Source organism: Periplaneta americana, chromosome 17, assembly GCF_040183065.1.
Source record: "Periplaneta americana isolate PAMFEO1 chromosome 17, P.americana_PAMFEO1_priV1, whole genome shotgun sequence".
Classification (NCBI taxonomy): Eukaryota; Metazoa; Arthropoda; class Insecta; order Blattodea; family Blattidae; genus Periplaneta; species Periplaneta americana.
This window is the reverse complement of record NC_091133.1, coordinates 14,331,832-14,359,650: the sequence shown is the minus strand read 5'-3', so window position 1 is coordinate 14,359,650 and position 27,819 is coordinate 14,331,832. Positions and strand designations below refer to the sequence as shown.

Below are 27,819 nucleotides of genomic sequence, written 5' to 3'. Positions count from 1 at the left end.
AACCTATTGACATGAACAAGTTGAAGACCAGAATAAGAATGGAATGTAGAGAAATACCGCCAGCTGTGACAGAAGATACTAGAAAGGAATTTGTACTGCGCCTTAGTCATTGCCAGTGGAAGACATTTTGAACAACTAATTAATTAATATAATTACTTATTGTTTACTGTTAGCAAAATTAATTGCGTAATGCACGTGCTTGTGTGAAAGTTAGTGATATTGTATTATCTTTCTTTCTTGTTGTGTGGAGAGACATCAATTTCATTGAAATAACTGAGATTTTCCAGAATGTATAATTTCAAACATGCTCTCAGAAAATATGAAAAATGTCATACATTCTAATTTAAAAATTTATTCGGTGAGATCATATTTCATGCAACAATAACTACAGAAAAGATTCACATTTACAAAATAAATCCTTTTAAGAAATAACATTCGATGTGTCTAAGCATTTTTCTCAAAAACCTTCCATCTAATTATTAAACACATTTTGCGTTACTTTTGAAAAACTGCATATATATATATATATATATATATATATATATATATATATATATACAGGATGTTTCTGGGCTGGTGTTACAAACTTTCAATGATGATGGGGAAGGACACATGTATCAATTTGAGATAAGCAACCCTGGTCCGGAAACGAATGAGTCGAAAGTTATAAGTAAAAATAGTTGTGTGGAAATGGAATTGTGATTTCGCACCACGTGTCGTCCTTCCATTAACCTTTGGAACAGTCGTCGAAAGATGGTATGGGCCGGATTTCTCCTACATGGGTACTTGGCCTGATACAATCTGTGAGTTTGTCTACTGTTCCCATTGGCTCATCCATATTACAAAATCAGGTCTGTATATTCCGCCCTTGTGTATTCTTCCATTTTACTAGGACTCATCGACTGGACACTGCAACTTGTACACATACACTGCTGTCTACAGACGTGCATATCAGGGCCGACCATGTCCGTTACACATTATGCTATCTGCATTGCTTTAGAGTAGTTTCCTGTCCCCACCCCTTAGACACCACACTCAATGGAATACTGTAAGTAGACAATGTAAACAACGTCAGATGAATACAGTATGTGTAAGATGTACAGATAAATACTGTACACATAAATAAGGTGTACAGAGGAATAAAATTATTTCATTTCCACACAACTATTTTTGCTGCTAACTTTCGACTCAGTCATTTCGGGACCAGGGTTCCTTATCTCAAATTGATACATGTGTCCTTCCCCACCATCCCTCAAAGTTCGTAACACTAGCCCGGAAACATCCTGTGTGTGTGTGTGTCTATATATATATATATATATATATATATATATATATATATATATATATATTGCTATTTCTTAAAAGAGCAGATTTCAAATTTTTTCCACAGTTCATTTTCTTATTGAAATATGTTCTCTTACCACTGACGCATCAATTTATGTTCAAATAACTTTAAAACACTCAGTTTACGGGTTAAAATGCAACATAACATTTTATAATATATGTTAAAAGGGCGGATGTCTTGAACAATTTTTTCTCTCCCGTAAAATTTGCATTTTTGGACTTCCGCCCTTTTAGGCAAATAGTACCATATATTAGTTTCCTATTTCACTTGGTTATTTAACGACGCTATAGCAACTACTAGCTTATTTGGCGTCGATGAGATTGGTGATAGCAAGATGATATTTGGCGAGATGAGGCCGAGGATTCACCATAGATTACCTTACATCACATTACAGTTGGGGAAAACCTCGGAAAAACCCAACCAGCTAATCAGCCCAAGCGGGGATCGAACCAGCGTCCGAACACAACTTGAGACCAGCAGCCAAGCACCTTAACCGACTGAGTCACGCAAATGGATTATATATATATAGTCGCCCTTAGTAGCGTAATTGGTACAGCGCTGGCCTTCTATGCTCGAGGTTGCGGGTTCGATCCTGGCCGAGGTCGATGGAATTTAAGTGTGTTTAAATGCGGCATATTCGTATCAGTAGATTTACTGGCATGTAAAAGAACTTCTACGGGACAAAATTCCAGCACACCGGAGATGCTGATATTACCTCTGCAGTTGCGAACATCGTTAAATAAACAATTTAAAATTTAAATTTTACATACATATATATCGTGCAAATACTCTAGAATGTGATTTGTGACATCATTCTGATGAAAAAAAGTTCATATATCGATGTGTCCAATTTTGAATAGTTTCACATAAAATCACGTTTCTTTCTTCCATAACAAGCATTCTTGTGAACTTTCTCTCTCTGGACGTCTGGAGCTGTATGTGTTACAGGAGAGCTGATAGCAGCGACACAAAATCTCGTGACATCAAGGTCACTGTTACACATAACTCAACACTGGTACAATGTATCTACCTAGCATCCGAACAAAGGAAGTTAGAGAATGCAGAGAGCGTGGTTCTCACTCAGGCAGCTATGTGTATTGCTGCAGAAGGTGGGGTCTTTGAAAACCGGCTTTAATACAGCTTTTTTAGGTGAGTAATAACGTGAATGATCTTTAATGAATTTAAAATACACCCAGTACCATTGATGTAAATAGTTTAAATGCTTAAATCTTCATAATATCTATGTTTTTGTTTAAAATTCAGAGGGCGTAATTCACTCAATTTTTAAAATATGACATAGAGTATTGCACAATTTTCGTGAAACACTCTAGCGGCATCATAAATTGCACTACCCTCCAAAATTCACTAATCTTATAGATTATAGCAAGGAAACTCGATATAACTACCAGTTTTATTTATATTTAATATGGAAAATGTTTCACTGCATCATAATGTGTAACACTAGCTTTGCAAATCAAGCTTTGAGGTATAACATCCTGTAAAGTTGATTTGAATAATTTTTCCCTCGAAATTATTCAACACTAGCTGTGTTCGTAGGACAAATATGAAACCGTTTGATTTAATACCCCACATGCACATACACAGATGGCAACTGTTGCAACTAGTTAGCTTTTCTTTACCCTCTACGAACGAATATGAAATGGTTTATAAGGGGAAGTTCTGGTAGCAGAAATTGTGCTGCTTGGTGGCATATCTACATACTAAATAAGTGGTGGGTTTTCACTCATGATACAAATTCATTTATTTTTCAATCTAATTTATTTGTCTACAGTGTAAGTTGTACTGGATCTAAATTAAAGTGGAAATGGAAGGCAAAGATAACCAACTTTTATTCTTTTGTCACTCCCTCCTTTATATTATTCGTTTATCTTGGGGAAGGTTATGGCAGTGAATCTGTGCGTGCATGTTCTGACTCAAAATTTTCTCTACTGTCAGAAACTGTTCCAACTTAGATGATCGTTTCGAATCATTTCAAAACATTGTACGAACAATAAATTAATAGTCAGCAACTATATCTTCGCTACTAAGAACGCGGAAATGGATATGAGCATGCATTTGATCAGTGGCAACGGTTTCTTACTGTACTACGAACAAAGCTACTCTTCCATACTCATATTGCGTCATCTTATGACAACACCAATTTATAAGAGGAGTGGTTACCAGTCAGAGTGCTCTGTTTGTGAGGACTATGACCATGGTATCGTACAAGCAGTTAACAGCTCGGAAGAAAGGTGTTTTCGTTGCTTTAGACAGAGAAGGACTATCTAGTCGAGAAATTGCAAGAAAGTGGGCTGTAATCGTTCTTCTGTAGCGCGAATTCTTACAAGGAATCTTCAAACAGGATGTTGCAAGAAAACATGGAACAGAACTAAAACGTTTCAGTACTCCTGCTCAAGACCGAATTTTAAAGGTCGACATGGATCTAATGATTTGAAACTTGCGTGGAAAGAGCATGGGGTGTCAGTTCTACTGCCAGAACATTGCGAAAGCAGCTTTTTAACTTAGGCCTTATGGCCTACATTTCCTCGTAAGAAGCCACTGTTAACTACTTACATGAAGAAAAATTGATTGGCGTGGGCAAAATAGCATTTCAATTGGACAATACAGCAGTGGGAAACCGTAATATTCTGCGATGAATCAAAATTCAGTTTGCATGGATCAGATGGGAAGCAATAATGTGCGACATCAAAGAAGTGAAACCTTCTATCCTGACTGCATTGACACAAAAGTGAAATTTCCTGTTAGTGAAATGGAGTAAGAGGGTTGAAAAATTAAAGTTAATAAGTGGTACTGTAAATGCTGAGCAGTACACTGCCATATTAGAAGAATGTCTGAAACCATTCATCAAAGACAGTTTCCACCAGACACAAAACTGCATAATTCAACAAGACTCTGCACCATGCCACACAGGTGAAAACGTAATTAGCTATCTTATTTACTTAACTAACATGTTTTGAACATTTTAATTCAATGAAAATTAAATAATTTGTCATTTTCTTCTACAGGTGAAGAATCATCTTCAGAAATGTCATATTATTTTGCTGGACTGGCCCAGAAATAGCCTTGATTTAAATCCCATAGAGAATTGCTGGCATGTTATGTGAACCAAAATTGCCGAGAATAAGCCAAAAACAAAGAAATCTCTACAGGAAACAATAAATCGAGTGTGGTATCAAAAGCTGGGAAAAGAAAACTAATACATTCCATGCCCGAGAGGTGCTCAGCTGTAATCAAGGCAAGTGGAGGACATACAAAGTACTGAGAATTGAAATAAGTGATCTACGATAAAATGTGAAGTGTCTGTTCATGATATATTTTTTTAAATATATAACTATTTTTACGGTTTTTCAGTGCTAAACTGGAGATCGCAAGTTCTCTAAACAACACAAATATGTCATCCTTGTATAAATATCAGCAAATTTCCAAAAATAAATGTATACAACCAGAACTCTTATATCAGACCAATTATTAACCCATTATGAATAACATATCGACACCAGCGAACATAACTTGTAATTTTTTATGTAATTGTTAACTGAATATCAAAATCCTGGGAGGTGGTGCAATTTTCATTTTGAATTTAGAGTAGAATTACAGAAAAGAGTAAATAATTTTACATAGAAAATATTAATGACTTCTTCATATGCTAAATTCCTGTGTGTTCATTCATATAGTAACTGCCTGTGATGAAAATAATACAAGATTGATATTGAAAGAACAGCCAGCAAACCTTATGGGCTCCACATACCTCAGCTTCACACTTTGTCGTAACAAAATTAGCTGGCACTGCAGTCTCCTCAACTCTAAAACCTGCTGTGAAATCATAGCTGTGGTCCACACATTCCATCTTTATTTCAGCCACGTGGACGGCCAATAAATTCCCTTCCTGCAAAAGACAGAGACATAATCATATTATGTAACATATAACAGCTTATATTGATGTGATTTGAAGTGCTACATGCTGCATTCTTGTCCTCATAATGGGGTTCATTGCTAATTAAAACATGCGAAATACAGTACAGTATAGTAAAATAGGAAAAAGACATTACCAGCTATATAAGATACACAAATGGGAATGTTTAATTCTAGAAGTGAGGAATAGGCCTACATTGTACCCAATTGCGTGTCTAGAGTAGTGCTGACAATTGAAGGGTGAAAGAATCACTATACTGTACTTGTACATATTTATTCTGAATCGAAATATCTCAAGATACATTTATGAAACATTTAGGAACAGAAGGATGAAAAAAGTGGTGTTACCGACACTGAAAATCTAATAATTAAGATGAGTTATAAAATAATTCAGTGCTAGATCATCAACGACAAAATCTTTAACCACTCTCATTAAGACGTGATCAAGATCTGGAGATGTGTCAACGGCAATTCTACAAATATCCAGCAAGACTTCCACATATATGAGAAGAGAGGAATCATGAAGTACGAACTCTCGGATTCCAATACTGCATTAGGGTAGTTATTTCTGATGCAGTCATTCGTAGTTGAGTAGAGATTGTGGAAACGATCTCCTAATTCCACAGTTGGAACATTACGTGCATTGCAGTCTCTCATTGCCAAGTACATGATGGACAGCCTTCCCTCACAATTGCATTGTTTTTTATTATATCACGTTTTTATATTTTTCGAGATATTGCGAATATTGTCGCTGAATATAAAAAAGATACTTTTCCAAGTTCATAATAATTTTTTTCCAAAGTGTTTAGGCCCAAGAAAAACGTCTATAGCAGTGTTAACCAGAAATTGAGTGAAAATGGCAATAACGTCAGTAAAACTACCTGCATTTAATTAATGAGAACCAAACTGCAATTACTTTAATGTCCTGTACTACAGACATTTCACGTCAGTGAACATGGGTTCCATATCTAAAGTTCTTGCTTAGGATCCTTCTATATTCAATGAAATTATGTCAGTGTTGTTCATTATGATTCTATATGTATGCATGTATGTACCACCCAAGACAAATATCATTGCTGGTGTAAAGTTGACGAACTATTATCTCCACAGTGACATTATCATTATACTCTGCAGAAAATATCAGCTACCTTCGAACCTGATCATTTGTCAGTGATTCATAGTGTGGACAATATCAGATATCGAACGTTGACGCAGATGGTACTCACTGCTTCTTTCCCTGCCTCATTACCTGCGTGTATGTATATATATATATATATATATATATATATATATATATATATGATATGAACGTAAATATAATAGCAGTGCTATATTGCTTGGCAGCATTCCTATGTCCTCAGCAGTGGTGCCAACTTTTGTAAAATTTTTGGTGGGCTCAAAATTATGAATTACAGTAAAATATCAAATTCTCTCTTACATGAATCATGATGTATGTCTATTCACAATACTGATATAAAATATAAAACAACAGAAAAATTAGAGATGTGACAATCTTTTTGATAATTCGATAAAAATAAACGAATACAATAGTAACTTAATTAAACTGTGATAAAGAGTTGTGAATAACAAGAATGTGATTAAGCTGTAAATTTAAGTTTACAATTAAATTTTTTATTTACGATTCGACTTTGTAATATAATACAAGACAATATATGGACTCATCACTATGTAGCACAACGAGTTGCAAATTTGTTTCTCCTCACTGCACTTCTTCCTATAAACTCTTCCTCTAATGCAACTTTTCAGCACTATCCTTGCTTATATTTAAAATAGCAATGTGATTAAGTCGCTTCTGGGATATTGTTGAAAGCAGAAATCTCCAGTACTTGGGAGAAGTGACATAAGTCCGTTCCCACAAACATTTTTTAATAATTTGACAATTTAATCAACATCTGCTCGGTTGGGAAAAGAGACATAAGTATTTCTCCCATTACAATAATTCATACAGACGAAAATCAAATCGACATAAACCAGTGTGAAGACAGTTTTTTTCCCTCTCCTGTAAAATTAACATTTTTGACTTGTGCCACTTTTCCCGTGCACTACAGAAATGTTTTTAGCCTTTTCAATGCTGAGAAAGATCTTTCAGCTGTAGCAGTGGAACAGGCATAGTCAAAGTCAGGCGTATAATTTTAATTAATTCAGGGATTATTTCACAACTAACATGTGACTTCAGAAATTTAACTACATCTCCAAAATTTCTTAATTCAACACATAACATTGCAACACTATCACACACCATATTTCTCTGCAACCATAAGATCTTGTAGTCATTTATGTCGTCATTGAAAACACACGTGACATCTGTCTTCTTTCCAATAACAAAGTTTTCCACTTATTTAAAATTTTGCTCTCCTGGAAACGTTCTTTATGCTGTCACACAATCTATTAGTTCAAAGAATTTACTCCTAAAATATTCCTTCGTGTCACTAATTTCATGCTGTGTGTGTTGACGATTATCTGGACAGTGAGACACTTTCCGTTGCTTCGGGGTCCTTAGTTCTCACAGGTCTAGCTCATTTGCTCTGCTTGTAGTTTTGTCCTGTAACATTTCATAGTTATCACGAAAAGTTTGGAACGTTTTTATCAAATTGTGAATGAGATAATTTCCTTCATGGAAATCAAGGTTTACACTTTGTAGTTTTATATTTGTTGCATCCAAGGTGGTAAATACGCCAATGTTACATGTGACTGAAATGATGAAGTACATGTAAACACACACATGATTAGAATTACAGAACTGTACCTGATCTATGACCTGAGATTTCAGTATGGTGTGAAACCTCCATTCACTGCAATCAGAGCCTCTAAACGTTGTGGCATGGAATCAAAGAGGGTCTGAATATATTTCTGGGAAATCTCCCTCCTCGCAGTTTGTAAGCAAGTCCAGAAAGCGTCCAGAGTGGGTGCTGGAGGACCATGACCAACAAGTTGCCGACCAGCCATATTCCAGACATGTTCGATAGATGATATGTTTGGTGAACGTGAAGGCCAGGGAAGCAGTAATACCTGTCATTCTTCGAAGAAGGCTTACAGAATCCTCGCCACACGTGGCCAAGCAGCGTATTTCATATATGTAATACGAATTCGCAACCATGGGTGGAGCCAAAGCGCAACGTCCAATAGCAGATGCACTTGAAAGAAATATGGCATTTGTCAGATCTTCGTATCTAATCTATTTGAATCAGTGCAATTTCTATTCGAGAATTCGACTAACACTGGTACAGTAGTCATTAATTATTATTTTCTAATAGATGTACTCGAACTGCCAATCTGTCCATATTTTCGACTCGTTATAAACAAGTAACAAAAACGACGTATCAGTGTTTTTGTTTATGATACATAGAGGTAAATCGTTATATATATATATATATATATATATATATATATATATATACACACAGTATATGCTATGTAATCTATATAATTATATACAAATAAGTGATGAACTTTTTACGATGTTGAATTACAAAGTACCTACCTAAATTTCGCAAACCATTGTGTTACATTAATTCATTTTGGGTTAGGCCTAAAAACTTAGTCACCATGACTGCTGGACTGTGCTTGACAGTTGAAGAGTTCATAACGAGCAACAAATTATTTAAGTCTATTGGCTATTATTTTTGTATTTTTTAATATTTTAATGGATAAATTATCGGCTTCCTACAATGTTGAATTACAAAACATTGTATTGCATTAGGCCTAATTAAAGTACATAGACCTAAATATTTTAATATTATATCGCCTTTTACCATCCTGAATTACAAAGTAAACCTCACAAACAAGGTTAGGCCTAAAAAAAGTTGTCACTGTAATTGCTGGACTGTGCTTGACTGTAGAAGGTTCCGTAACAGCCGCCAAGTTATTTACCACATTGATGGAGAAATTTGATGCTTTTTATATAGGTATATACATTATAAATGCAAGTCCTATAACTAACTTCTTACAAAAATTGTTAAGTTGCACGTTACCAATCTTTCCGTTGTATAAATGATATAATCAGTTTGAGTTACTGCATGACAGTAAAAAATGTGAAAACTTAAGATATTACAATAGCCATAAAATGCGATGATTTTTTTGCAGTTGTGCAGTTGTCAGAACATGTTACAATAAAAATGTTATACTTCTACTAAATATCTAATAGGCCTACTGCTCACACTTGTTATAGATTTATTGCAAACTTATTTCCATCATACTGTTTATCTAATATTTGATAATTAGGCCTATCATCATCAGCTGCAGTAACACCAATGTATAAGTGTTCACAATTAGATACCATATTAAATAAAAATTTAGAATAAAGTGGGGGAGAAATGCATTTCTTCTACAGACATGGCAATTTAAATGGAAAATACATATTCAAACATAGAACAATAAAATACAAATTGAACAAGGTATCATATTACATTTACAAAAAACACAATGTCTTTAAAGGAATAAACAAACACTGCCATACACTCAGCGCCCTGTTCCATGACCTTTTGCACTTGGTTGATTGGCACCTACATTAATTCCCAGAGAATGGGTTCTCTTTTGCCTTCGAATTCTTATCTCCTTAGGTGGTCGCCCTGATCTTTGATGACCATAGCCATGAGTTGCTCCTTCCGTTCTTCTGCAGATTGAGGAAGACTCTACTTTTATTTTTCTCCTCTTATCAACAGCTGTACCTATGCTCATGAAGTTATGTAACTGCATTGCTGTTCGAACTTGCTTAAATCTGTGAAAGACCTTACTTGCAGCCCTCATCAACCCTGAATCAATCGCATTGCTGCTAAGTAGTTCTTTCATGCAGTCAAGCTCAGCACAGAATTCAGAAGTGTCATAGACAGGTGTGACACACTGCATTGGAATAACTTCTTCCTGGACTTCAGAGGAGGTCTGTGTTGTATCCAGTGTAGTATTTTCAGTACCGATACTACTAGTGTATGGTTCTTCAACAACTTCCATCATTGAAGTGAAGAAGTTCTGCTTTGTGCTTTGTTTCCCCTGCAGCACCAACTGCCATCTTATATATCAAAAACTTATCACTCACAGTTAATTCTGGGGAATTCGGGAAACACTGACCAAATTTGATATGCACTGCTGCTTGGTGCTTGCAAAATGCACCTCTGCTTCCAGCTATACAACTGCATGTGCCGATGTCACTTCAACATAATATTTTTTTGTTCCATCCTCAAGTGATTTTACACAAAAACTATGTAGTGTCACTTCCTGCACAGTCTCAGGATCAGACTGGACAATACACATTCTCTTGTCTTGATATTTTCGGAAAATCAGACAGGGCTTTTTTAGTCTTCCAAATGCAGCATCTAAGAACCTTACGCTGTAATATTTCTCCAACAATACTGTAACATAATCCAGAAGAGCTATAGGATTATATGCTTTCAATCTTGTTAGCATAATATCTTCAACCATGCGGAATGTAGCTTCTGTATAGCTGTTGGTGTCATTATTTCGTGTATGCACACCAAAAGCAGTACACCACTCAAAGTGCCTTTGAAACAAAGTAGATACATGTTGTGCAAAATTACTGTAATTTTTACTAGTTTCAGTCACCAGTGTCTAAGAAGCAATTTATGCTTCTGCTTCATCAATGGCATATCTTTCGAAATAGGGACATTAATGGCCTCCTATCATCTTTTTTTTATCATGTGTCTGCTATCCCACAACCACTGCCACAAAGCTTGCATCACATGGAATTGACAAAGCAGTTGCCTCACCTCTGGCCAGACAGAACGGAGAGCGTTTTTAAAGATGAACTATCATTGGTCATAAAGTTCTCAATTAATAGAGTTGTAGTTTCATCCCATAAAGTTTTCAAGTGCTGCAGACAGGCTTTATAATTATTTTCATCATGCCTTTCATGAATGAAAATTCCCACAGGAACAGCACCAGCTTTTGTGGCCACAGACACAATAGTTAAAGCACTGTTTGACTGATCACATGAACTACTTGTATCCAAAAAGAAAGATTCTTTTATGTTCAGTGATTTTAGATTCCTTTGCATTATTGGTGTTACAATGCATAATACAAATGGATCTCCATCAATTGATATCATGTGGCCTTCGTTCAGGAGTTAAATTTTCTTCTCTTCAGCTAATCTGAAAGTAAATAAATTATGGTAAATTAGTCATAAAAGCAGCATACCTTGTAACGGTTTTGAAAATATGTGTAAAATTTGTTAACCACATGTAAATAAAATACAAAAAAATCGTAGATAATACCTAAAAAAAAATCGGGTTCTGGAGTGAGCTCACCAAAGTGGTTTTTTTTTCCAAACTTTGTGAACGACATACATCCAGTGGGATGGAGGATTTTTACTACTGTCAGCTAATGTCTCTATACCATCTGCCATTATTAATGACTTAAGGTAGCACATCGCATCAGCAGGAGACATTCCTGAAATAATATTAAATGATAAAATTAAATTGCTAATTGAATAACACAAACTTAGTAACAGATATGAAAATAAATATAAAAAATTATATTATGTTTTCTACCATCTGAAAAGTATTGAAGAAAAGCCTCCTTTGTTTCCTAAGTTCGTTTAAGCCAACACCATGCTTCATTTTTTAGTGCATGGCTATGAGTAAAATTGATTTGAATTTCTGTGGCTAGTCCATCTTTAATATGTGGATATCTCTGTCTTGTGAACTTGTTTTGTTTTTTGTCTCAATAGATATGGATGCTTCACATTCTTTATTTTTTTTATTGCCAACAACCTAGAAAAAAAAAATTATTTAAACTTTATATTTCAGTCTTACATAAATATAATCATCACTCTTCAGCTTTGCAGCAATAGAGGAAGTGAAATTTGAGTGAAAATTGATTTTTTTCTATACATATTGTTTACATTAAGATATTTTATGTTCAAATGCAACATGCAACCAAGCTGTTATCTTTTGTTTTAATGATTAAGTTAGACAGCAATTCAACTGGTACTTTCTGTCATCTACAACTAGGCTTACCTATATTTACTGAATGGATACTATAACATCTTCAACTATACAGCAGATGTATAAGAAACAATCAATCAATCAATCAAACTCCTGTATCTCCTCATGAGGAGCATAGGGCATTCACGAAGTGTCTCCATTGGACCATATTTGTAGCTAAATTCTTCACTTCGCTCCAAGATGTAAAAGAAACACGTAGGGCCTAAATTATTCCACAAAAAAAAAAAAAATAGAGAAAATTGCTATATTTTAAATTTGGAAACACAATAATTACTATGTAATAGATCTTCTAAACTCAGATTCTAATTTGTGTTGTACGAGTAATAAGAGTTGTTACTTAATGCATTGTCTACATTTTGGAAGAGAAATTAATTTCATTAAGTTAGGCCTGCGTGAAAATTAGTTTGTAAACTATACCAGCAACAAAACTAAAATTAAGTAAAACAACTGCCTATATCATAATTCATAAGATACTTGTCATAATGTTCACTATACTGACAACAGTAAAGTAAGAATGATAGTCCTAACATGTATATACTGTAAATAACTAATCACACTTTACATTTCAAACAATATGAAAATAATGGGCATTCTTTTGTATTGGGTCAATAAATATTTTTTTCATAAATTAACCAAGATAGCTGTCAGAAAAATTAATAATGTAGGCCTAGTTCATACCAATATGAACAGTTTGATTAGAAATACTGAATTAACTCATAGCAGAATGAAATTAATATAGGCCTGCAGTCTAAATATGCTGTAAAACACCGAGATTATGAGTATTAATTTATGTTCAGTCTGTATTTCTTATTTTTCATAAATTGACCAAGACAGTTGTGAACAAAATAAATGATATAGGCCTAGTTCATACCAAAAACATGAACAGTTTAATTAGAAATAGTGCATTGTGCAATAAGATTAATGTACAGTCTACATATGCTGTAAGACACCGAAAATTATGGGTGTTAATTTGTAATAAGTCAGTATTTTTTATTTTTCATAAACTGACCAAGACAGTTGTCAGGAAAGTTAATTATGTAGGCCTAGTTCATAACAACAACATGAACAATTTGATTAGAAATACTACTGTATTGATTGATAGTGTAATATAATTAATGTGCAATGTAATTTTTTCTGAAAAATGACTATGGATAGAAATAATTACTTAAATGGAGATTGACTCTCATATTATGACAAAAAAAAAAAAGGTTTGGTTTTCAGGTTTAGAAGCAATTTAATTCACACTTACCTTACGACGACAGCTGTGTTGGCAAAGCAAATGTTTTATCACCAGATAATGACAGTGGCATTTACTTTGGCATTTACAAACTCTAGTTTTTTTACAATTAAGTTTGTCTTTGTTAGAGTAGAGAACTCGTCCAACCATTTGTTAACACTGTTTTCATCACACAAATTTACACGTAACAAGCACTTAAATTCACCTTTACCAATAACATCTGTCTACTTTTTTGTATTTATATATACCAGATGATAAATACGAATCTAATTCTTCACACGCCAAAACGTTATCAATTGCTGAATCATTAAAATGTATAATTTTAGTAGACTCTAAACAACATTTACTCGCCATATTGTGTACTAGATTCACATAGCTGAGCAGCGCTGCCACTGCCTAGATGTCCAGCATGTCTCCTATTGGACGTTGCACTTTGACTCCACCCATAGTTGCAAATTCGCATTACTCATGTGAAATACGTGGCCGGGCATTGTTCTGCTGAAATATGGCATGTGGAGTTGCCTGAAGGAGGGGCAGTACCTCGGACTCTGAAATCTCCCTAATGTAGCGGTTGCTTTTCAGATTGCCCTGAATATGTAGGAGGCGAGATCACATATTATATCCAATGGCGGGCACCTCAAGCCATCACACTAGGCGTTTGTCTGCTATGCCACTCAACAATGCAGGCTCTCAGATTGCGTTCACCACAGTAACATCTAACACGTATGTGTCCATCACTGTAGGACAATTTGAAGAGGGACTTGTCTGAAAACACATTTTGCCACTCAGTACACCAGTGACGGTGTTCACTGCCCACTGCAGCCTGAGATGTTGGTCGTTTCTCGACAATAGACGCCGACGCAATGGCATGTGAGCCACTAGTCCAGCCCTTAAAAGATGGCGACGAACAATTGACGTAGACAGATCCACACCCGTTGCAGTACTCCAATGTCGACTCAACATTGTATGGTCCCTCACGGCCATGCGGACAAGATGGCGATCATCTCGTGCTGTGGTCACATTATGCAGTTCAGTACCCACTTATCTCTGCATACGATCACTTCTATCCACTGGTTCCACACACGCATGTCCTGTACGAGCCAAAATGTCACAGTCTGACAAACCTGCTTCCTGGAGACCAACCATTCTGCTCCGTTCGAACTCACTCACGTGCTGATATTGCGTCCTTCCACGTCGACGAGGCATACCTGCACTAGTTTTCACGTTTCCACTTCGTTTGGAATCTCTGCACTGACTGAGCAAGGCATAATACTGACCTTGCTGGTAACACAAGAGACGTCACTGTTGAGCCTATGTGTAGCCTACGCCATCTCTCTGGAAATGTAATCAAATATTGGTGGTACAATGTTCTACACATCTCTCGAGTTTGGAGTCGTTTGCGCCATTCTTTCTGTTTCTTGCACTTTTCACAAACAGTAGTGTACCTGTGCCATCATGTTTAAATAAGCAAAATGTTCAAATGACTCAAGTAGTGTTAGGTAACCAGAAGCTTTAGTACCAGCATCACTTTTATCGTTTACAAAAAAATCTAGAAGTAACGAAAGAACGTCTTCATAGTTATCTGTTAGAGAATTTAAGCTAAGGACTCTGACAGTGAATTGCGTTTGACAAAATGGTCTTAAATTTTATTCTGAGCCATGTGCATTTGTATCTCTTATAGAATTAAACCAGTTCAACCTTTTCGACGACCCTCTTATCATATTTATTAGATCTTGAGTTATACTGATCACATTTCTGCAAGTTATAATGTGCTTCACACTGTCTTGTGCCACTAAATTCAATGAGTGCATGAAACAATGCAAATATCTAGCTTTTTTACATACTTGTAAAATCTTTTCCTGTACTCACTTGTATTTCCCACTTAAATTCGCAGCACCATCATAACATTGTCCGCGACAATTATGAATATTTAGTTCTAGTCTTAATAAAGAATCACTGAGAATATTGTAGAGACTAGTCGCATCTGTTGCTGACATTTTGTACAAACCGATGCAGTGCTCTTGAACTTCAAGTTCTTCAGAAATAATATGCAAATATATAGACACTTGCTCTGTTTTCGTCACGTCACTCGTTTCATCTATAAGCAGAATGAAACATTCCGCTTCGTGAATTTCATTAGCCAATGAAGCACTTCCAATGCCATGATTTCGAACACTTCGTTTTCCACGTCGTGTGACATGCACCTAAAGTTATCTCTAGTCAATCGCTGGAGTTCTGGGGAGTCTTCACTTCTCAATTTCAAAAGCTGATGGAAATTACTTCCTTTCTCTTTACGCCCGCAGATTGCTAATCACTACTTTGATAAATATAACAACGATGAAAATAATTTATGTAAGGTGACACAAAAATTTTGAAGGTCTTGCAACTTTGCAAGATTCAAACTGGATGCAATATTTACTGCACTCTGCACCGCCTGTACTTTGGAATATGATTCTTTGTGGCACTGGGATATTTCATGGGAACTATATTTCCTTAAGGAATGTTTCCAGTTGGAAAAGCCGGACGAAATGAAACAAGGGTCCTCTTTGGTGGATAAATTTAATAGTTTTTTATCACTAGCTTCCTTGCATAAGTTACTTTACAAAATCCAACTTTTTGTGTTCACTGTACAAAATCCACGGATGTTTGTCCTGCCATGAATTTTTTAAAATTCTACCCTTACCAGCACTCTTTATTTCTCTTTCCGACGACAAAACAGAATCACAGAGTTTTTAAATATGTGAAGACGAACTTTGTACATCAGCAGATTTTTTAATAGAATTCAAAGCCATTGTATCGGAACAGGTTAGTTGCCGATGATTGTTGGGTTCCCATTCACGTTACATAGGATCTATCAGCGATCTTTTAATTTAAAATTTATCCATGGTCTTGATTAACAGTAGAAGAAAATCACATCACAATCACTACAACGCACTCCTCGGATTAATCGTGCGCAACAGATATTTGAAGTGAAGTGTGTTCACTGTAACTGCTCTACCTCATCATTTCATTGGATTCGCTATCAGCTGTTTGGTTAAAAACATACAGTATGTCGTTGACATTAAAAACAGAAGAATTTTGAGGTAAGGTCTATTAATTCTATGTGATAGCGAAAAAGAAATTGAAGAGTTTGCGGGAAAAAAAATGAATGCCACAGTTTTCTTAAGGTTGATGTCATTATCTAATTCAATGGATTACTGCGAAATTTAATGTTGTTCTTATGAAAAATGGTAAAAAGGAGAATTATCACCACGAATACAGTAATCCTTTCCTTTATTTTCTATAGAAACAACACTACATCTTGCAGTTATAGACTCAATTAGATCATTATGTAATCCTCAATAGAAATGTGACATTCAACGTCTTTCCCACAAGCTCTTCAATTGTAATTGTTTCATGTTTATTAATTGAATAGGGAGAAACGAAAAAGATATTGGTTACATAATATACCATCGTTGTTTTTATTAAACATTCTATGGACAACACACAAAATAATTTTCCAGGAGGAAGAAAAACTTAATTAAAAATCAATAGCCGTAATAAGAATATGAAAGAATTCAGTAGAAAACGTTGGTGGGCCAGTAATAAAAGGAATAGGTTATCCTATACTATTTGCAGATGACACAAGCATCATAATTACAGACAACTTTGCCACATTCAAATGTAAAACAGAAACAATTCTCCTTAAAATTTATGACTGATTTACAACCAATAAACCAGCATTAAACATTAATAAAACCAACATCATTCAATTTAAAACCACTTCAAATTTAGTTTCTGAAACAGACACAACTATCAACAATAGAGGCTACCCCTACTAGAAACATCAACAACCAAATTTCTTGGTTTGCATATTAAAATAATACATTAAACTGGAAAAATCATATTAAAGAAATAAACCCCGAACCTAGCTCAGCATGCATCACAATAAGTTCGTTACAATAATTTCTAAAAACAGTATCTTAAAAACAATATATTTTGCCTATTTTCATTCCATTATGTCCTACGGAATAATATTTTGGGGAAATTCTGCAGATAATAAAAATATATTCTTATTACAAAAAAGAGCAATTAGAATAATAGTTGGAGCAATGGAGCAAAGGCTACAGAGTCGTGCAGACCACTTTTTTTTTTTTTTTAATTAGAGATTCTGACCTTAACTAAGTGCAGTACATATACTCTTTAATACATTTTCTCTAATGTAATAAAGAAAATTTTCCACCTAATTCAGCCATAGATAGTATAAATATCTGCAGAAAGATTGATTTTCATATGCCACAATCAAATTTATAATGCTATCAAAGGGGAGTACAATACATTACATGGCGATCAAAATTTTCAAGTCTTCCTAAAGACATTAAGAATCATAACCAAATCCCTGCATTATTTAAGGTAAAACTAAAAAAATCGCTTAATATGTCATACCGGTACTTTTTATTCTGTAGATGAATTCTTGACATTTCACAGTACTGTGTAAATATTTTAATACTATTAAATGATAAACATATTGCATTGTATAATATGTTATTGTTATTAAGGTATTAATTCTGTATATAATTCATATTTATTTTGCATTTTTATATCTTAAACGTAAGAATTCGACAGGTTATTTATTCTATGCTATAATATAAAGCAACTGTAAGAATATTATGAAACGAATAAATCTACCCATCTATCTATGAATATGGTAAACATACATGACACCAAGGATCAGTGTAGGCCTATTGATATTTAATTTTTTCTTCCTCCTGAAAAACTTTCCTGTACTGTCACATAGGAGGTTTCATAAAAACGATATGTAAGAAACGATTTGATTATTGTAATGAGGATGCAAAAAATAGAGATGTTTTGAGGTTAGGCCTATTAATCATGAGTGTTAGCCATTAAGAATTTGTAATCGTTTCATGCTTATTAATTAAAGAGGAAGAAACAAAAGAGATATTGTTTGCATAATATTTATGTAAGAAACGACTTGATTAGTATAATGGAATGCCTCAAAGTATATAATTATTCGCAGTTTTCTACAAGTGAATAAGTTTTCAGTCTGCCATTTTGGCGCGACACTGAACATGGCACAACATAATAGTAACAGCTGAGCAATTAAAATTGATTTATTGAAGAAGGCCATGATCGCACGCATCGGAAATGTTGCTAAACCGAGAAACGTGGACAGATTTACCAATAGCCAATGCATGCATTACGATGTAGTGAACACGGTTACATAACAATTACAGCAAAAATTGTCTTTTTCCGATCCATGCGATTCATCCGATGAATGCAATACGATGTAGTTAACCGCACAGCGAAGTTCGCGCAAACTAAAATTCAAGTCAACTGATACTTTCGTTCTTTTATTTACTAAGCACCGTTACTCAATGAAGAAAAATTAAACTATTCAGTGTTGCTTTCCTCTTAAAATGTTTTCTGTTTGATTTAAAATTTAAAAACATGAATTGACTATTATTATTAACTAGCTAACTCTTTGTATACAAGGGCCCAACAATGCTTCCTTACTTTAACTTACGTATTTAAAAAAATGTCTCCACTGATTTTAATAAATGATTCACCTATTATCTGACTATGTTGTTTCGAATGTACATACATCAATACAGGGAAATGTTTCACACAGAATCAATGATAACACGATAGGTTCTTTTTCCATGTGATACAGATGTAAGGAAAAAACAAATTATAATTGCAAATTATGTAAAATTCCTTTACCACCTGTAATATATAGGATATTAAGATTATTTTTATTACGAATAACCTCTCGAATAATTGTAACTTCATTCTTACAATTCTGACCATTATTTGAAATCTCCTTTTTTATTTAGGATTTTTTGCCTTCAATTATCAATTTCAAGAAAAGTCGAATGCTTGCCAAATGGAGTTCAGGTTCGTCAACTTATTAACACAGAATTGCATATCAACGCTCTTCAATAATAGAAGCAGAACACTAAGACATATGCTATCAAGCAGAATAATACACTCGACTATTACTACTGTTTTAGTTGGAAATAATTGGTTACATTTGTAGTAACATGATTTACATTGCATGTAGATCACACACCTGACCAGCAAAGTGAAAAAGGTAACATATCTGGAATGTCTACTAATCTGAATTAATTTCTATAAATTACAATTAAATTACTCAAAAATGTATAGTGTTTCAATAGTTGTGACACCTCACAAAGGGTCAATTATATCTGTTGTGAAGCTGCTGCTCTGGAGGTATATCTGCCCTACAGCATGTATTTTGAAAGATATGCAATTGGCTAACATTATTCAAATTTTTTATCTTACATACTATCATTAAAAATAAGAGGATTTATGAAAAGCATTTTGATTGAAGTTCATCTTAAAACTCAGTTTACACCAGCGTCCATTATTAGCTCTTGAAATATTATAAAAGAGTATAAAAGAAGCATGTTACACGAGACATGAAGGCAAACATGACAAACAACTCGAGATTTGAAATTTCTTAGATTATACGAAAGTCTGTTCATTATGAAGTGGGAGATATTTTTTATAAAATTTCATATCATATTACATTATATAATGTTAAACATTGCGCACATAGAAATTACAACCAGTGACTCTCAATTTACCTCTGATAAGAGCTTCTTCTCAGCTGTATCACTGTTATCACTCCTTTGTATAGCCAAAGGATCAACCTCAGGTTCCTCCTTGATTACATCCATCACGACTGTAACAGACATCTGCAGAATATAAGCAGCTGAAAGAGGCTTATGCTCTATGGTTACAATACGAGATGCGTTAGAAAAGTTGGCGGCCTGACAGGCACTGAAAATGTGTCAACAATACACTCATTGTTAGTGGCCATTTTACCGGTACTGTTACATTACTTCAAGCACGAAAAATAGTAAATTTCTGTTGACTAATGTACCTAGCTTATATAAAAGCCACATTACATTAAGAAAGTAAATCCTATTAACTGAATGGGTACCAATTTTTGATATCACCCCACACCACATATTGCGCTGACGTCAGATTCAGATGGATTAAATGAGGCAAGGCTAAGTAACATTAAGTCGAGATACGTGACAAGGTTAGTGGGGTTAGTTGAGGGGTCCTTAAACAATATGAGGACGAGGAATTGTGTAGTTCGGAAAATACAGAAGTTTCACCATATATACAAACTTTAAATTTGTCACTTCTACAAGTGTCCTCAAATACTATAAGCTACAAGCTATTCATAAGCGGAGTTACGGGGGGGGAGGGGCATGGGGGGAACTGTCCCCCAAATTTGTCTGAACGAATATTTCACTTTTATTACTGCTATAAACCAATTTTCGGCAATCTAGTATAAAAGACTGCCTACACATATTTGGATAGTTTCAGAGAAAACACACAAATTCAATCTTCTAACACGATTTTTTTGTTTTTAAATAATTGAGTAATTTGCTGGGAGACATGGTTAGATATAGGCCACTCTTACACTAAACTGGAGTAATTTATGCTTATTAATCAGATATGATTCTACTTACTGTTTTTATATGCTCACCTGTATGTAATATCTATTTTATACATATTTCATTGTCATTGCCCATCCAAAGATTGTTAAGAATGATGAATATTACTTAATATCTCATATCTTTCTTCAAATAGTGCCTATATGCCATATTAATTTTCATTTGTTTTCATAAGAATGATGCACATTGGGAGCAACATATAAGAAATTATTTTCCTACACAATCCACGTTGTTTTGAAACGATTAATCGAAGACGGTTTGCTTATTGTTTATTACACGTACATTTGCATGTAGTAATTTCTATTCCATACGTTCTTTTTCTATCCCATTATCATTAAGAATGATGAATATTATTCATGCTTGTTTCTTGTATTTCTTAAAATAATGTTATGTGTCATGTGAGTTTTTATTTGTCGTTATTTACGTAAAAATGATGCGCGAAAAAAATAATAATTTCGTAGTCACGCCACATCCCTATATTAACATTTATTTTTCAGTGATTTATTAAAGAATGTACCAGTATTTAAAAGACTATTACTTTAGAAACATGTTACATAAATCATCCTTGTGCCAAACGAGAATACTCCCTGGACCAAATTATATTAAAGAATGTACCGGTATTTAAAATTCTAATTTAGAAACTGTTACATAAATGATCCTTGTGCCAGAAAGAGAATGCTCCCTGGACTAAATTGTCGTATTTTGCAGTGGTCGTCAGTACTCGCTGAAATGGGTAACAATATAATAATAATAATAATAATAATAATAATAATAATAATAATAATAATAATAATAATAATAATAATAACAATAATAATAATAATATATTACGTGTGTACTTTGCAAAATCACTCTGATAATGTAGAAAATGAAATCTCCGTTTTATCAAAAATTTAATATAGTCCGGGTAGAATACTAATTTTATTCCATTTATGCTGCATTTTTGGTCCAGGGAAAATACTAGTGTTTCAAAAAACACTTTTTACTAGTATTTTCCCTGGATCAAAAAGTTAAATAAAAAATTGGTGTAAAAATTAGCATTTTACCACGGACCTCATTGGCGATGTTACATTTCATTTTCCCTGTTATCCGAGTGATTTCACAAAGTGCTACGATACGGCGTTCCTGTGTTTATCCTGTGTATTATTGTGACAGGCCAGGTTAGGTTAGGTGTGTACTATTCTCAGAGGTTAGATTAGCTGTATAGCATTATATGAAAGGTTAGGTTATGTTAGATTAGGTATATAGTATTATATGAGGTTATATTAGGTTAGATTATGTGTGTAGTATTCTCAAAGATTAGGTTAAGTTAGGGTGGATTACGTGTGTAGCATTATATGAAAGGTATTATATGAGGTTATGTTATGTATAGTATTATATGAGGTTATCTTTGGTTAGATTATGTGTGTAGTATTCTCAAAGGTCAGGTTAGGTTAGGTTAGGGTAGATTAGGTGTGTAGCACTATATGAAAGGTGTTATATGAGGCTATGTTATGTACAGTATTATATGAAGTTATGTTAGGTTAGATTATGTGTGTAGTATTCTCAAAGGTTAGGTTAGGTTAGGTTAGGTTAGGGTAGGGTAGATTAGGTGTGTAGTATTATATGAAAGGTATTATATGAGGTTATGTTATGTATAGTATTATATGAGGTTATGTTTGGTTAAATTACGTGTGTACTATTCTCAAAGGTTAGGTTAGGTTAGAGTAGATTAGGTGTGTAGCATTATATGAAAGGTATTATATGAGGTTATGTTATGTATAGTATTATATGAGGTTATCTTTGGTTAGATTATGTGTGTAGTATTCTCAAAGGTTAGGTTAGGTTATGTTAGGTTAGATTATGTGTAGTATTTTCAAAGGTTAGGTTAGGGTAGATTAGGTGTGTAGTATTATATGAGGTTATGTTATGTATAGTATTATGTGAGGTTATGTTTGGTTAGACTATGTGTGTAGTATTCTCAAAGGTTAGGTTAGGTTAGGATAGATTAGGTGTGTAGCATTACATGAAAGATATTATATGAGGTTATGTTATGTATAGTATTATGTGAGGTTATGTTTGGTTAGATTATGTGTATAGTATTCTCAAAGGTTAAGTTAGGTTAGGTTAGGTAAGAGAAGGTTAGGTTAGGTTTGGGTAGGTTAGGTGTGTAGCATTATATGAAACGAATTATATGAGGTTATGCTATGTATAGTATTATATGATGTTATGTTTGGTTAGATTATGTGTGCAGTATTCTCAAAGGTTAGGTTAAGTTATGTTAGGTTGGTTAGGTTAGGGTAGATTAGGTGTGCAGCATTATATGAAAGGTATTATATGAGGTTATGTTATGTACAGTATTATATGAGGTTATGTTTGGTTAGATTATGTGTGTAGTATTCTCAAAGGTTAGGTTAGGTTAGGTTAGGTTACGTTAGATTATGTGTATAGTGTTATATGATAGGTTAAGTTGGGTTCATTTACAGTAATAGGCCTACTTACGATTTATGGTTGTGGTGGATATAGGAGTGCCGCCCTTTTGTAGAACTCACACAACAGACAGGGCCTGGGAAAGTTCGCCTTGAATGTGTGTTTATATGCCATGTTAATTTTCATTTGTGTTCATAAGTTAACAATGATGCATTTTGGGAGCAACATATTTTCCTACACAATCGACGCTATATTCACGTTGTTTTGAAATGATTAATCGAAGATGGTTTGTTTATTTTTTATTACACGCACATTTGTATGTAATTTCTATTCCATACGTTTTTTTTCTATCCCAAGATCATTAAGAATGGTGAATATTATTCATGCTTGTTTCCTGGATTTCTTAAAATAATGTTATTAATTTGTCCTTTGTTAAGTTATTCCATTTCTCTGTTTAATATGAAGAGTTTAAAAGATGCAAAGAAAATCAGAATTTATAATATTATTTTCTTGTACATAGCAAGATCGATTATTCAATTGATAGGATATTTTATGAGGTTGTCACAAGCAACAAGTTATACTAAATATGTTTAGTGTAAAACTGGCCTATGTCTCTATAGTGGGCGAGACGTAAGTAACATTCACCTTTTTTTTTTTTTTCCTATTAACGTTAGAAAATATTGAATTCAAAAAATCTTTTCTTTGTTTTTGTTTATGATTACGTTTCTGTGCTTAGATTGATGAATTAATGTCTTCAGATCACGTGTCTGGACTATAATATTTATTTTAAATTTCTGAATGTCTAACAATTTCTATACCTCATTTGAGGAATGGAAGCACTGTAATGTTTCTTTTGTAATAGCCTGTACTCATGTGTCAGAAGTCTGCAGGTGTTCAGTCCGCCACTTGGAGAAATATGAATAACATACTACACATCAATACAGAAAAAAGAAAAGTGATCCCGGTATAATATGTAAACTTAAAGACGAAATTAAATAAAATAATTAGAGTTTACATATCATATGATATCTTCAGGAATGTAAACTTCGTATAAAAAAGTTCAGTTAAACGAGCGTTGAGCGACTTCCGCCGATTTTGGAAGATACCAACCCACTTAGGTTAATTTCCATTAAGAAACACGCTAAACGAATTATGATCTTTGCACCAAAAACGGATGTTCCCTGGACCAAATTATCGTATTTTATAATTATGTGAATGCAACAGAAGTCAGCTCAACGCTCGTTTCACCAATGATCGTATTCCGATACAGGCCTACTGTATCACGGTCAAGCTATAACGTAGGAGGGGAGGAGGTAAATGATGTCCCAAAAACCTCGTTATATGGGGATTCTATGGTTTTGCTTTGCCCCCTCCCCCCAAGAAAACGATTCTCTCTCCGCCTACGAAGCTATTTAATAACACATCCATCTTACAAAGTAGCATGAAAATAAAATAAAATAAATTAATACTTGTAACTGCACAATAAGTAGATAGCCTAATCAAATTAAACTCGCATGATAATTACAAAAAAAAAAAAAAAAAAAGAAAAAAAAGAACAAAAGCAGAAAAGTGGCGGCAATTCCCAAAGATACAGACTTACCTGTATGAAGTATGAAGTAGTAAAATGAAAATGAACCACACTTTAATTAGCGATAACCTCACTCTCCCATTCACAATGTAGAAAACACGTTTCTATGGGTATGAATAGTTTCCACTACTATCAAATGTGCCGTGACAACGGAAACCAGATGAAAAATCGTTGCTTACGAGATTATATACCACTGCCTGCTCTATGTCTAAGTTTTGTACATGGACTTACCCACGGTCGACTATAGTCGACCGTGACTTACCAAGTAACCGCAAGACCGCTCACTGGCGCCAGTGTATTGTTCCCAAATCTAGACCTACATAATATATAACCGAGTCCCTACGCCCAGGCTACGCAGAAGTTTACAGTAGGGACAAATAGAAGCTTGCGTCCGCCGCCATGCTTTGGGAGAAGCACCGGCTTGCAAACGGCTGCAATATACAATGCTGAATGTTTAATATATATGTTTGGTGTCTCTTATAAATCAATCTCAATGGGTAAATGAAAAAAAATTATTAACATTTAAAGCGACCACGTTAAAGACATAATCAAGCTTAGTTACCGCTAGTTTGACATGAAACGAAAGAAAACTGTAACAATTTGATACCGTAACTAAATATGTTGTATAGTTATTTGACAACATATAGAGAGAACAGAAAAACAAATGCATATTGTAGTAATAGTTCACATGATAAGAAAATTATTAGTATTAACCATTATTATCAAAACACTGCCTGTGTAAGACGTTACATTAGGTCTACACTGTAAACACGTTTGTTTTGATGTGGACGAAAAATGACAAATTATTATTATTCGCTCCATATCACATAATATAGGCCTACACCTGTAAAATAGTAACACGTACCTAATGTTTTAGATGGAAATATAGCCTAAGTAGGCCTACCGTGCAATAGCTTATTATCACAGCTGTAGTATGAAATAAACGTCACATGCATGAATTAGTCAATTAGTCATATAATAGAACTCAGGTCTAGTGTACAGAACATCTTGCCTATTGATTTATTATTATTATTATTATTATTATTATTATTATTATTATTATTATTATTATTATTATTATTATTATTATTATTATTATTATTGACTCCATTAAATATTGTCTTACAACATTTTTATGTAAAGTCGTGTTATACTGGTAACCTTAAGCTGTGTGCTAACATCTGCTTTTTATGTAGTACTTCCTTTTATTTGGTTATTTAATGACGCTGTATCAACTACTAGACTATTTAGCATCGATGGTATTGATGATACCGAGATTATCTTTGGCGAGACGAGGCCAAGGATGCGCCATAGATTACCTGACATTCACCTTACGGTTGGGGATATAAGAAAAAACCCAACCAGGAAATCAGCGGGAATCGAACCCGCGACCGATCGCGACTCCGTACCGACAGTCTTTAGCCCACTTAGCTACGTCAGTAGATCTTTATGTACTTTTATGGTCAGTTTAACAAGTTTAAAATATGATTCTCGGGAGGAATCTGGGATCCATTTTCTAAAATATGTTCCTCTAAGTGTAGAAAGATTGTACAAGAGTTCCACCTCTAGAGCACATTGTTTTCACACGATGTGAGAGTGGGTGATAATATGCCATTGAACTATCAACATCTGTATAATCGTCCTTTCACTTAAGCGGCATATTTCTATAGTCTCAGATGACAGTATGACATGACTCCCTTATTCTTTCGTTAAAAAAATAAGAGAAATTTTGTATACTGCTGGTAGGCTACGTACCATAAATTGAGTCTTTAGGTTTATTACACCATACTTTTCTTAATGATTTAACAACTTAGGGTATGTACACGATGGAGCAACGATAAACGATAAAAGAAACAATCTAGCGACACTTTGGTATTATCAAAGAATCAAGTATTCATATCGGAGCAACGAGGACGCGGGAAGAGAACATTTTGATTTATCAGTAGAAGATATTCTATGCATCCACTTAATGAAAGAAGATATATAGTAAATATCAGCTGCTAAGTTCAAGGTTAATATAACTTAAATACGTACAAAATTAAACCCGTTTCTCATCCCAAAGATAGTATAAATTCATTGTGTTGTGATTCGTTCTTGTGATCACATAACATATGACGAATAAATATACAACTGATCAATTTGCCAATATCTACGATATTAATTTAATATGCCGAAATAATAAATCGATTAATATTGATAACCACCGGTAATTATACAGATTAATATTATCTTAATCAGAGATCATAGTAACGACAAGAGCGAAGAAAATAGAATTTTTGGTGACGTATATACGTCCGTTGATGTGACATATTAATGAATTTAAATACTATTATAGTCATAATCATGCCATGGTATGAAAGAAAAATTTCACAACCTGACCGGAGAACAGAAAGTCGCAGGTTCGATTCCCGCTCGAGGTTGTGAAATTTTTCTTTCATACCATGGCATGATTGTGACTATAATAGTATTTAAATTCATTAATATGTCACATCAACGGACGTGTATACGTCACCAAACATCGTAAGATGAAGATTACATTTGTAAAGTTTCTTTCAAGCCATAAGCAGTGCTGACTAAATCAGACGCTATGGACAGTACTCTATAACCGAGTCGCCAGTATGAAAGGATAATTCCAAGCCTTTGGCGTGAAACGAACTCGATAGCTCAGTGGTAGAGCGCCTGACCGGAGGACAGGAAGTCGCAGGTTCGATTCCCGCTCGAGGTTGTGAAATTTTTTTTTCATACCATGGCATGATTGTGACTATAATAGTATTTAAATTCATTAAAATGGAATTTTTATTTTTCGTCGCTTTCATCGTGTATCTTCGCTTTTATCG

At 34.2% G+C, this 27,819-nt stretch overlaps 1 protein-coding gene across 4 annotated transcripts in view; it reads right to left on the bottom strand.

The window, feature by feature from the left end:
- The window catches only part of LOC138693161 (zinc finger protein ZFP2-like), a 59,808-nt gene extending 34,675 nt beyond the window's left edge, over window positions 1–25,133 (bottom strand). For 2 of the 4 annotated variants that reach the window (XM_069816864.1, XM_069816860.1), the window contains exons 1-3: window positions 24,995–25,133; window positions 20,101–20,296; window positions 5,115–5,252 (exon numbers count right to left, since the gene is read on the bottom strand). In XM_069816864.1, coding sequence (XP_069672965.1) covers window positions 5,115–5,252; window positions 20,101–20,211 — 249 coding nt within the window. In that variant the 5' untranslated portion in view covers window positions 20,212–20,296; window positions 24,995–25,133. The remainder of the gene's footprint in view (window positions 1–5,114; window positions 5,253–20,100; window positions 20,297–24,994) is intronic. The other 2 variants (XM_069816862.1, XM_069816861.1) reach the window with 2 other exon arrangements.
- Window positions 25,134–27,819: the final 2,686 nt, after the last annotated feature.